This window comes from Macrotis lagotis, chromosome X (genome assembly GCF_037893015.1).
Source record: "Macrotis lagotis isolate mMagLag1 chromosome X, bilby.v1.9.chrom.fasta, whole genome shotgun sequence".
Lineage (NCBI taxonomy): Eukaryota > Metazoa > Chordata > Mammalia > Peramelemorphia > Peramelidae > Macrotis > Macrotis lagotis.
This window is the reverse complement of record NC_133666.1, coordinates 617220351-617233345: the sequence shown is the minus strand read 5'-3', so window position 1 is coordinate 617233345 and position 12995 is coordinate 617220351. Positions and strand designations below refer to the sequence as shown.

Sequence of the window (12995 nt, the reverse complement as noted above, 5' to 3'; positions counted from 1 at the left end):
GAGAACAACATACACAACATTAACATCAACATTGTAAGTTGTTCAACTCTGATGGATGCAGTTGCTCTCAGCAGTTCAGAGAACTAGGACAACCCTGGGAGATCTGTTATGGACAATGCTATCTACATTCAGAGGAAGAGAAACAAAACAAAATTTTTAAAAAATCTTGTAGAATTTGAATAAACATTTCATTCACTTTAAAAACTTTTTCTCATTATTTTCTTTCCTATTTCATGGTTTTATTTCTTTTACCTCAGTCCTAATTCCTCTTACAGAAAATGACTAATCTGTATACATGTTAAACACAAATGTAAATGTACAGTATTCTCCAGACTGTTTGCTGCTGAGGGGAGGAGAGTGGGAAGGGAGGGTGGAAGGAAATTATATAACATAAATGTGCATGTGCATGTGAATCAATGTTGAAAAACTTTTATAACATGTAATTAGAAAAATAAAATAAAATATCAACTGGAAAAATGAATCACAAAATTAGAAAGAGCAAGCATGATTTTTAAGAGAAGTGGGGAAAACATTTCTAACCCTCTTTTTGCAAAGTAAGGAAGTTCATAGGGGTGACGTAGTGCATATATTTCAGGAATTTTTTAGTATATTGATTAGTTATGCTCATTCCCTCTCCCCTCAGACAGCCCACAATTATAAATGAGTGTGGCACCCGTTGATCCGACTAAAGAGTCCAGAGGCTTTGCCAGATCATCAAAAGAGGTCCAGGAAGACAAATATATTGAAGTCCTGGGCTAGGGAGAGTTCAGAATTTGACAACATTGTACTGAGGTGAATTAGATTTCAAGCTGTTTTCAACAGCTTTGCCCTGATGTGATAGGATCTGGTACAGGGAGGGAGGAAGGGCTGCTAAGATCTATGGCCAGGTTACAGTCTTATCATGGGTAAGTTGGTATTTCTCATCTGTAGCACTAGGAAATTGGACTTCCCAAACTTCAGGCTTGCCCTATTAGGTCTTAACTTATTTGCACTCCTATCAGTTTAAAAAGTCTCTGAAACCACCTTCACTGGTCGCTCAATCTTGAGATATGCTACCAACCCAAATATATTGTTGTTGATCAGTCATTTTTCAGTCATGTCTGACTTTATGTTATTCCATTTGGGATTTTCTTGGCCAAGATACTGGGTTTCTTTTTTCCTTTTCCAGCTCATATTACAGATGAGGAAACTGAGAAAAACAGGATGATATTACTTGCCCAGGGTCATTTAACTTTGAATTCAGGTCTTCTTAACGCCGGGTTCAGTATATACTGTAACAGCTCTCTCTTTAATACAATGTTTTCTCAGTTGACAATCTCATTGAAAAAACCCATTAGCTGTTCTTCCTCTCCTCTTTTCCTTTTCCTCCAATCTTCTCTTCTCCCCTTATTCCTTCACTACTTCTTTCTTTTCTCTTTTCTCCTTCCTTTCTTCTTACTCTTTCCTCTCTCTCCTCCCTTCTTACCATCTTCCTTCTCTTTTTTCTTCTCTTTCCTCTTCTTTCTTCTTCACCTTTTCTTCCTCTTTGTTTTCTCTTAGCTATTTGTCCCTTACTCTAAGGCTAGTTTCCCAACCACCAAATAGCCAATACTATCCCTTAGATAGTATAGTATGCCTCATATAGTTATGGCATTGCAAGCATCTGCTTCTTCTGACCTCCAGGTCACTGTTTCTCCCTTTGTTTCAGCTCCACAGTAGGTCAGACACCTAACAGATATCCTATCAGAAATATTCTTTCAGGTCCTCCCCCCCCCACTCCCCCACCCCCGTCCAAGAAGACCTTTTAAATATGCTAGCCTAGCAAGTCTCAGAATCTAAGTGTTTTAGGGTTTTTAAAATTTACATTCTCTAACTTTGTAACAGAGACCCCTATGCCTATGAAATAAATGAAGATCAATATATGACCCATACATGTATAGAAGCATAAACATGTATAGACAAATATGAACAAATATACATGCTCACAAGTATACACAGGCACAGCCATAGGAACAGGCATGTCTTATCTCTGCTCCAGTCCTTCCAAAGTCAGTGATGCAATGGAAAAAACAATGAATTAGAAGACATGAGATGAATCTCAGGTCAAATACTTAGTTCCATGACCCTGAAAAAAATCATTTCTCTTGTGATTTGTGAAATCTCATACCTACTTCCTCTCTTGCTCCACACCCCATGTTGGTACATGGCCCTGGAACCTGTCCTTATGATGTAGGTCTAACCTTGACCTTGAATTTGATCTACCTCCTTTTTAAACAGGCTTGGAATCAGGCACAGACCAAGACTTAGATAGGGGGGAGATGAAGCAAGGAACAGAGTTAGGGTCACAGATGCTGCGAACCCTGCTGTGGAAGCTGGGAGGATGCCGGAGAATGATGACTGGGGCTCTTCAGCAGTCCCTCAAGGAGGCTGAGCCCCCATCTGATTCTGTAAGGCCCTTCCAGGCCATTCCCCAAAATGAAGGCAACTCCTGGATCAAGCTGCTGCAAATATGGAGAAACAATGGCTATGAGGACTTACATCTAGAGACGCAGGAGACCTTTCAGAAATTGGGACCCATCTACAGGTAATATTCAGTAAAACTTACTGAGCATTGTTCTTTCTGTGGGCTTCAGAGTGAATGAACTCTAACCCTAGTCATAGAGTGAGACCCAAGCCTAGTCGATGTTTGATCTCTAAACTTGCCTTATAGACTGAGCCTTAATACTGGATCCAGTTTGAAGTCTGGTCCAACTGAGATCTTATGAACAAAAACTGTGGGTCACAGGCAAAGAGGGAGAAAAGGTGGGTAGCTCAGTGTCTCCCATTCTCCCCACAGGAGAACAGTTCAGACAGCTTAGCTGGAGGTGAAGACACTGAAACATCATCTTTATTGCAAGCTTTAAGATAGGCAGGCTGTGCACTGGATTTTTTTCTAGCAAGATCCTACTGAGAGGACTCAGACTCTACTGAGAAGGATTGAGGTTAGACAGAAGGAAGACCTTGCTGGCCATCAGAGCTGCTACATTCCAGATCATCAAATAAGTAGAAGAATTCCTTCAGAGTCTTAATAAATTTTTGTTGATTCAACAAACATTTCTTAAATCTTTTCAATCTGCTAGGATGGTGTATAACTAATGCCATCTGTCATTTTTGCCAAGATGAAATTTGGAATCCAGAAGGAGGAATTAAGAAACACAGAAAACTAAACTATACATTATTCTATGCCCACTTTAGAGAGATGCAAACAAAAGGAAGTGTAAAATGAGGAAGGGATATATTATTAACTGTACTGGATCAGGGAAGGCTTCCAGGAGGGGGTAACATCTGATTTGGACTTTGAAAGCTGTAATAGTTCAACAAGGGCTCCACATCAGAGTTCAATTTGTGTAGACAAACCTTAAGAGATTCCTATATTATGAAGACAGTCCTCACTCTCTGAGAAACTTTAGGTCAAAGGGTGCCACCAGTGCTTGTCATCTGGGAAGTAATGGTTGGCCCAGGTCAATAGTGAGTTCCAATCTTACTTGATCCTGTTGCCCAAACTGCAGGGACAAGGTGGGCACTATGAATTCAGTGAATCTGATGCTGCCCCAGGATGTGGAGCAGGTGCTGAAGGCTGAAGGATCATTTCCTCAAAGGAATCAAGTGGTACCTTGGTTGTCACATAGAAAGAGTCGCAAGCTTAAGTGTGGCATCTTCCTTCTGTGAGTACCTGATGGGACTGGGGAGCAGTAAAGAATTCTTAGAGAAGCAAGGAGGCCAGAGCAGACAGAGATAGTCAAGAGTTACCCCACTTCTTAACTGTGGAGCAGAGAGGAATGGAAGGGACAAAATGTCCCATCCCAGAGAGTCTCTGGTCAAAGAGAAAGATGGGATGCTCCAACTCCCAACCTTCCCTCCAGGAGTCTCCACCAAGGGATGGAGGAGAATGGAGGTCATTTTTAGGTCATAGGAGGTCATTTAGACATTTCAGTAGGTGTCTAGAAATAGATGTGGATCTTAAGTCTGGTATGGGAATTGCCCCAGAGAAGGGAGAATTATCTCAAGGGAGTCAAATGGGTTCAGGGGATGAGTACTAAAAATGAATATGGAGGAAGAGAAAGATGAGATCTGATTGAGTCTAGGATTGGGAGAAGTGATAACATCCTTTCACTTCAAACCTTGGTTCCAGGAATGGGAAAGAGTGGCTCAATGACCGTGTGAAGTTGAATCCACAAATGTTCTCCAAAAAGAGTACTGAAAAGTTTATCCCCTTGGTGAATTCTGTCTGCCAAGATTTTGTTCAACATTTGAATTATCAAATCCAGAAGAATGTTCGAAAGTCTCTCACCTTCAACATCTCCCCCTATGTTTTCAGATATGCTGTGGAAGGTATGATGTAGGGTTAAGGGTGGGATGTGAAGGTGTCTGTTTGTGGAGTGGAGTTGTTATCTTTGAAGACTTCCTTGAGAAGGTGAACTCAGAGCAGGATTTTGAAAGAGGTACAAAGTGATTGCAAGAAGACTTCAGGTCTACAAGATATTTGAGTTTGGAAGAAGTCTACTAAGTTTGTCAACCTGAGAAATGAGGTCATACATGTAACTGGTGTGTGTTTGGGCTGGAAAAAAAGAAAGGAAAAGGAAGGATGTGGAAGTAGGAAAAATTAGGTTATTGGAGAGGACCTAAGGTAGGAGAGATGTCAGCATCTGTTGACTAAGGAGATAAAAGTTTTGAAGTCGGGGATGATACTTGAGTTGACATCAGATTGGGAAGAGGGTTCAAGTTAGAGTTAATTCCAGGAAAATAGAAGATAGGAAAGAGAAGATAGTGAAGTTAGTTTCCAACTGATATTTCAGGAAAAGGAGCCAGTGGAGGGGACAGATAATTGACTATGTAGGTAAAAGATCTAGAAAAGTACATTGTCACAAATGAGTGAATAAATTAAAAATGCATCAGTTAAGATTTTATGGGACAGGTAGGTGGCATAGTGGATAGAGCACCAGCTCTTGGAGTTAGGAAGACCTGAGTTCAAATTTGACTTCAGTGGTTTACTGGTGGTGTTACCCTAGATGAGTCACTTAAACCTAATTGCCTCTGAAAAAAAGCTTATTATGGACCAAACATTGTGATAAGCACCGAAGATGCTAATAGAAAAAATGGAAACCGTTCCTGTTTTCAAGAGTTCATGCTCTTATTGGGATAGTTATTACATAAAAGAAAGTTTGGTTTTCAGGGAGAATGGAAAGTCCAGAAATCTATGGGTGCTGCAGTCTGAAGGAATAGATTTCAAGACTTAGATTCCTTAAGGTGCTAGACAGGTTGGATAATGGTGTGAGAAGTTTAGGGAGCAAAGAGGTAGGGTAGATGGAAGGGTCCAGTAAACATGAATAGGCAATGTTAGAACAGGTGATAAAATCTGATGATCCTCCATCTCACCAGAAAGAATGATAATGGTAACTTCCATCTCATCCAGCTGGTGTGAATAACCACATTAGTAGATAAAAATGACAAGATTGACTGTATATTAGGGAAGAATCAAATTTTCCTGTGATGATGACTAGGCAAGATATGAATGGAGAGCCAAGAGAAGAGATTGAGAATGAATAGGCTAGAGAGAGTAGCAATCCCTAAACCAATGGAAGAGAGAGAGTATTCAGAGAAGGTATGGTAATAGCATCAGAAGCTGACAAAATCAAGAAGAAAGAAAAGAGGTTGGAAGGGAAAGAGAGGGAAGTTGGGTACCTGAGTTGATAGATAGGAATACCACTCAACCTCCTCTCTTTCCCTAATCTCTGTTCTATAGTTTCTACCTATGTCTTGTATGGAGAACGACTAGGATTGCTAAGCAGCAATCCAAATCCCGATGGTTTGAAGTTTATCCAGTCCATGAACACCATGCTGTCTTCCACACCTCTGCTCCTCTATACACCCTTGACCCTGAGCCAACTGATAAAACCCAAGGCATGGAAAGAGCACTTTGAAGCTTGGGATGATATTTTCCAGTATGGTGAGTGAGGGTTTCTCTTGGCATCAACACTGAGGGATCAGGATTGGGCCTAAGGAGAGAAATGGGTAGATAGATAATTGGGGAAAGGGAATATTAGAGTTGGTGTGCTTTAGAACATAAAACATATTTTTTTTCAGAGGGGGGAAAGTGACTATAGGGCAAGCTGGTGCATATTGTGATATAGAATGTTAGAACTGGAAGGAACCTCATAATATCTCAAGTTTTGGGTTCCAATTCTTGGACTTTTTTCTCTGTAACTCTTGACTAAATTGATCTCTTGAAGTTTCAGGTTTTCCATTTGAAAAGTGAGTGAAATAATATTTGCTATTTAGCAAATTGATCTCAAAGGGCTTTTTGAAGAGTGGAAGAGGTAGACGAGGAGGAAAGGTGGCAGGCATAGGAAACTAGCACCATAATAGTGGGGAGACTGAGAAACATCCATCTGAGAGCAGAGGCATGGGATGTCCAGGCTCAGGAGTAAAGGGCTCAGTTCTGGAATTATTTCAGTGCCTTTATTCCAATCTCCCTCCATCCTCTCTAGCTGACAAATGCACTCAGAAAATCTACCAGGAGATGTGTTTGAATGGCTCACCTCAATACTCAGGTATCATGGCTGAATTGCTGGAGAATGCCGACCTCTCTCTTGATGCCATCAAGGCCAACATAACAGAACTCACTGCCGGAAGTGTGGAAACGGTTAGGGCTCAAATGGGCCACAGAATCACAGAACTACTCACTTAGACAGCAAGTACCCACTCCAATGACGACTGAGTCCTCAGCATCTTTTCTTATTTCAACTCTGCTCTTCCTCATTTACCCTCTTGGGTACTTATCTCTCTCTGCCTCCTCTTTCTAGTCTCCTTTGTGAAATATTTTCCTCCATTAGAATGTAAACTCCTTGAGGATAAGGGCTATCTTTCTTATTTGTGTTTATATTTCTAGCTTTAGCAAAGTTCTTGAAACACAGTAAGTATTTAAAAATAAATTTTAGTACCTATACTCCATCTTCCTATCTCTTTATCCATCTGCCTCTTTATTTCCTTCCCTCCCTCTTTCTCTCTTTTTTCTTTCTTTCTCTTCCTTCCTTCCTTCCTTCCCTCTTTCTTCGTTTTTTCTATTTCTCTCTCTCCATATATATATATATATATATATATATATATATATATATATATATATATGTATATGTCTTGTCTATTTGTCCTTTTCCTGCATCATTATTTTTCTCTATATATTGTTATCACAGTCTTTACAATTTTGCTGTCATGGTCTCAAGAGAAATGATGACTGTGATGAGCTCAAGGAAGCCCCTGAGGCTTTGGGATAGGGAGGATTCAATTCAGTCACAGGACTATAAACACTATTTCCTAAGTGTTTATATTCAGGGCCCTGGACTGACCACAGAGGCTGGAGAGGAGGCCCTTATTGTCCCTCTAAACCCCAGGCCTAAATGGAAGACCTTTTGGAAGTCCTTCACCTCAGAGAATCTGAGGGGGAGATACCAACTCCTGACTGGAGGGATCTCTTTCTCTTGACCTGAGTCATACTTTTTTCACAGACCACATTCCCTTTGGCGTGTACCCTGTTTGAGTTGGCTCGGAACCCAGACCTTCAGAATGCTCTGAGGGCAGAGAGTAAGGATGCAGAGACAAAGTTCCAAGGGAACCTACAAGAGTTGGTCAAAGAACTGCCCCTGCTTCGTGCTTCCATCAAAGAGACTCTGAGGTTTGAGGGGTGAGGGTGGAGGGTGGTAGCTAGGGTAGTGAGTGGGATTGATTATAAAATCCAGAGCCAATGAGACTTTGTTTCTCTGGACTGAAAGGTTCAGTTGTCTTCAATCAATTTCATTTATGTAAAATAACCTTTGATTCTGGATTACCTCACTTTTTTTTTGTTAAAGGAAGAGATATCTTAGAAGCGGATACAGTGTAGGTTTAGAGAAAACACGATAGCAGATGGGTAAAGAAATGAGGGAAAGGATCTTGTTAAAGGAGGGCAATGGAAAAAGAATATGTTGGGCCAAAGGCTTCTCTGGCTAGGTGCAAAGGTGAGTAATGTCTCTTCCTTGCTCCCTTCTCCAGGCTTTATCCATCTGGTCCGATTATATTTCGCTACCTGGCCAAGGACACGGTCCTACACAATTACAGTGTCCCTGCTGGCGTGAGTCTACACCACTCTGGTCCCATAGTCCTCACCCTTCTAGACCAACTTCCAATACACAACCTTCAATTTGCTCCTAAAATGCTGAGTTAGAGTCCTAAAGCATCACAGCTAGAAAGGTCCTTAAAGGGGCAGCTAGGTGGTACAGTGGATAGAGCACTGGCCCTGGAGTCAGGAGGAACTGAGTTCAAATCTGACCTCAGATACTTAATGATTACCTAGCCATGTGGCCTTGGGCAAGCCACTTGATCCCATTGCCTTGCAAAAAACCTTAAAAAAAGGTCCTTGGAACTCAGAAGATGAAGTAAGAGAGCTGGAAAGAACTCAACACAGAACAAAACCTAAATCCAATGCTGGTTAATCCTAGGTGAACTAGATCCTAGGGATACAAGCATACTTTGAATATAAAAACTTGGATTATAAAGAGGAAAAATTTCCTACCCTCAAGGGGCTTGCTTTCTATTGGATGAAAGAACTTTAATCTGTAGAACACAGTATTGGAAGGAGCCTAGAACCATTATCCATGTTGGAAGTGATCTTAGACTATGCCTAGTCTCAGGTCCTCATTTTACTGAGGACGGATAGAAATGATTTGACCTTAGTTTCCCAGAAAGTTGATATGTGGCTAAAACCCGAGACTCTTGATTCCCTGTGGGTCTCCTGATTCCTATATCATTCTTTACATACTACTTCCCCTCTGTGTTCTAGGATTCACTCACTATTCCTTGCCTTTGCTGCCTTTCTACTGCTCCACTCCTAAAACCTCCAGGAAGACCCCTGAGGAACATAAGGGAAAGAAATCCACCCTATCCCACCCCATTCCACTCAAGTGTCTTACCAGGCATCTCCCTCATTCCCAACTCACCTAACATCCTATCCACTTTACAGACCCTGATCCAGATCTCCCTCTACTCCTTGGGCCGTAGTCCAGAGGTATTTGTCAGACCTGAAAGCTTTGACCCCTCTCGCTGGTTGACCCCCACCTCTGACCAAGCCAATAATCAGATCTCCAACTTCCGATTCCTGAACTTTGGTTTTGGGATTCGCCAGTGCATTGGTCGAAGGCTAGCTGAGACTGAAATGCTCTTCTTCTTGCACCATGTAAGTGAACTGATTGGGGGTCACTCCACCAGATGGGAGGAGGTTTTAGAATGTGGTTAGAAGAGAACCCAAGAGTTCAGTATTTTAGAGTCGTAAGGAGCTTTCAGAGGTCAAATTAGTTAAAGCCCAACCTGAATCTCTAACTCATGATTGTCCAAATTTTGTTTGTATATCTGAAGGAACGGGGAGCTCACCACCCTATTTAAGCAACTCCATTTTACTATAGGATATCTGTATTTCTTGCAAAAGGCTTTCTATTGAGCAGAAATGTCCTTCCCTATGACTTTAACTCACTGGTCAAAATCCTGTTATTTAAAACCAAACAGAGCAAGTATAAGTCCTTTTTTGTGCATGCTATCCCTGTAGAAATGAAAAGGCAATTTGCTCTATCCTCCAAGACAAGATTACTAGACTCTGAAGAGGAAAAGGATCAGGGGATGTCTAGACTCTCAGCAGGAGTAGGATCAGTAAGCGTCTCTAGGAAGCTCTAAGAAAGAACTGTAGAGGGTAAGGTGCAGGAAGAGTGGACTCTGACTCCATCAAGGAGAAAGCAGGGGACCAAAGAAAAAGGGCGAACTCCTCAAGAGAAAAGGGGAAGATGCCTAGATTTCTAGGAACCAAGAATCTGGGGCAGAAAGAGATAATATAATTTGAAATTCATCTGTCTGTTTCAGATCTTGAAAAATTTCCAGGTGGAGACCTTACATAAGGAAAACCTGAACCTGACCTTTCGCTTCGTCCTCCACCCCAAATCCTTCCCACTCTTTACCTTTCGTATCCTCAATTAACCTGGCAGGTTTGCCTCAAAAAGCAGAAGCCCTGCCTAGTCCTACCTTTGTCATCTAACCTGAACTGAGTCTCCCAAGCCCTTAGCATTTGTCAGAGTACAATGTTAAATAAAAAGAACTGGCTTTCAATGATGGTTCTACTATTTTTTAACTGTTTTTTGAGTGACATCTCTGAGATGGCTAGTGTTGCATACTGGAATTGGACAAATCATTTGTTGGATTTCTTTCCATTTTTCTGTTCTAGACTTTATGAACTTTTAAAGTCCTTTCCAGGTCTGCATTGAAGGATGCTGGGAGCATTTCCTCTGCTACTAGTCTTACTTTTAGGGGTCATGGCTTCATGGGCTCCTTTCCATTTTAAGTCCTATGATCCAAATGCAATCCTGATGAAACTTAGGAGTCTTTGCATCAAGCTTCATTATTGGTGAAAAGAATAATCCATGAATGCTGTGCATCTGTGAAGAGACCAGAGCTGCTCTGAGAACTTAGGACAGGAGAAACTTTCTTTTTCCTTCTTGCATTGAAAAAGGACTTGGGGATTCCCTCCTGCACCTCTGTCTCTCCCTTATGTATTAAATTATCATTCTCTACCTTATTGCGGAGGGTCTCACATGCCTGCCACCTGCATTACACTGTAATTACTTTTCATCACCTTCCCATTCCTATCAATGTCAATGTATCTTTATTTTTATTTTATTTTGTTTTATTTTTAGGTTTTTGCAAGGCAAATGGGGTTAAGTGGCTTGTCCAAGGCCACACAGCCAGGTAATTATTAAGTGTCTGAGGCTGCATTTGAACCTAGGTACTCCTGACTCCAGGGCCAGTGCTCTATCCACTGTGCCACCTAGCCTCCCCCTAATGTATCTTTATTAAAATAGTTTGAATATCAAAGGTGAAAAGAACCTGAAGAACCATACTGCCCAAGCCCCTTATTTGGAAGATAAGAAATTAAGACTGGGAAATAGGACTTGCCAAATGCCCCTAATTTGGAAGAAAAGCAATTAAGGCTGAGAGATAGGACCCATCAAATGTTGCTCAGAAAATGAACTGCAACAAGATGCACTCATTTCTCATGGAGGACTCATTCCACAGATTCTCCTTCCCACCTCACCTAGCGAATGAAGTCTGTACCACTCATTTGTCCATTGACACACCCTCTTTCTGGCTAGATTGTGAAATCTTTGAGGGCAAGCACTACTTCTTAATTAACTCTACTTCCTCAAAAGCAAGAAGAATAGGGTCCTGAATATATTAAGCACCTAATAAATGTGTTTCATAATGTTGAAGGTCTAGATTAATGAGAAGATATGATGATGCCAGGAGGTAGTTAGAACTCCTTACATTGATCCAGAACCTCAGAATCTCCAAGTTGGAAGGAACTTCCATAGCCACCCAAACCAATCCATTTTGGCCCACAGTACTGATAAAGAGTAATTCACCCTTGGTGAGGGGACTTCCAATGAGGCAGAAGAGATCTGCCACCTCACCAAAGCAGACTTTGCCACATTACCCTTTAGCTTTCACCTTTTCCCTGACCTTCACAAAGACATGGCTTTGAAGAATGGGACTGCTTGTCATTGCCAGACAAGTACATGCTGGTACTCCATGTACCTGAAGGGTGGACCAGTCACCTCCCTCCTCTCTGGGTTTTCCATCTTCTCCTTTAAGGTGGTTTTTCATTTGAGTCTTGTCTCAACTCCAAACCATAGCATATATCTCTTTGCCTGAGTAGAGGAGCCCCAAACTTCCTAATTCCAAAAGCCTATGCAATTATAAACCATTCTAGAGGGGGAATAAGGAAAATTTAAGAAAGAAGGGAAGAATAAACTATGTTGTATTTCAGACAATGTGCTACACAATTTTCAAATTTTATATCTCATTACATTGCATTACAATCCATCAGATCATATATACAGCCCCTTAAGTGGCAAACCCAGGATTCCAAACTAATATTTCTGACTCTGAATCTTCCATTTCATTGAATATTTCTGGAATATTACTACTTATTTGTTTACATCTCCTCTTTCCTTTCTTCACCTTTCCAGTACATCCATAAGCTTATGAAGTTATGAAGGTGGAGACCATATTTCATGTCTTTTCCTGCCTTTTCTATAACCAAACCTAGGTCCAGAAGGTCAGTGGGTACTTGCTGACTGTAAAGGACCTTGACATTGTCCTAACTGTTGTAATGCTTTTAGCATTTGAACATTTTTCCCCATAACAACAGTTACTGGTATTCAGTGCAAGCATTATTTTTTCATTTTTGTGGGTGAGGAAATAAAAGTTCAGAGAGACTTGTTCAAATTCTACCAAAAGTCTTTGGCAGAGCAGAAGTTTAAGCTGACACATCCTGATTTCAAATTCAAATATATCAGTGTTCTTTAGCAGAAGTGTCAAATATGCAGCCTTGGCCTGTAGGAATTTAATCAATTGAAATAAGAATACAAACACAGATAAAGTTAACTTGTGGTTTTCCAAATCAATATGCATCCTTTGGAAATGGACTGATCCTTGACTTTTCTGTGATCATACTTCTAAATTCAGAGAATCTCAAGTTCTCAGATCAGAAAGGGGCTTGAGAGGTTGTTCAATCCAAGTCATACCTGAAAAAGAGTCATTCCTTCATGAGAACATGGAGCCATCCTGTGCTCCTTGGAAAAGGGCTATGAGTTTGAATGTTGACTTGAAGTAGGACCATCAGCTCTGTCACTTACATGATCTGGTGCCACATTCTAGGAAGGACATGAACAAAGTGGAGTGAACATCAGGCTAGGCAAAAGGATAGATTGAGAACATGCTCTGCTAGGATTGGAAGTAAGGATTCTTAGTCTGAGTAAGAAAAGACTTAAAATGATATAACAACTATCTTCAAATGTTTAAAAGTAATAGATGGAATAGGTGATGGGGGGAGAGTTTCATAAAACAGCATTTAGAGGGATGGCTAAGTGGCACAGTGGATAGATAGAGCACCAGCCCTGGAGTTA

General features: G+C 41.0%; 1 protein-coding gene across 1 annotated transcript; it reads left to right on the top strand.

Moving 5' to 3' along the window:
* The first annotated feature begins 2297 nt into the window (after positions 1-2297).
* Positions 2298-10011, top strand: LOC141496876 (cytochrome P450 11B1, mitochondrial-like). The gene is made up of 9 exons (XM_074199453.1): positions 2298-2563; positions 3528-3683; positions 4151-4350; positions 5762-5965; positions 6507-6661; positions 7521-7687; positions 8044-8122; positions 9011-9223; positions 9898-10011. Exons 1-9 carry the CDS (start codon positions 2298-2300, stop codon positions 10009-10011), a joined length of 1554 nt encoding a protein of 517 aa, XP_074055554.1.
* The last annotated feature ends 2984 nt before the right edge of the window (positions 10012-12995 follow it).

Bases quoted from the DNA above. Each gene is read 5' to 3' on its own strand.
- LOC141496876 (XM_074199453.1), top strand. From the start codon at position 2,298: ATGAAGCAAGGAACAGAGTTAGGGTCACAGATGCTGCGAACCCTGCTG. The intron at 4,351-5,761 runs GTATGATGTAGG...TCTGTTCTATAG, and splicing joins TTTCAGATATGCTGTGGAAG to TTTCTACCTATGTCTTGTAT. The intron at 5,966-6,506 runs GTGAGTGAGGGT...CATCCTCTCTAG, and splicing joins GGATGATATTTTCCAGTATG to CTGACAAATGCACTCAGAAA.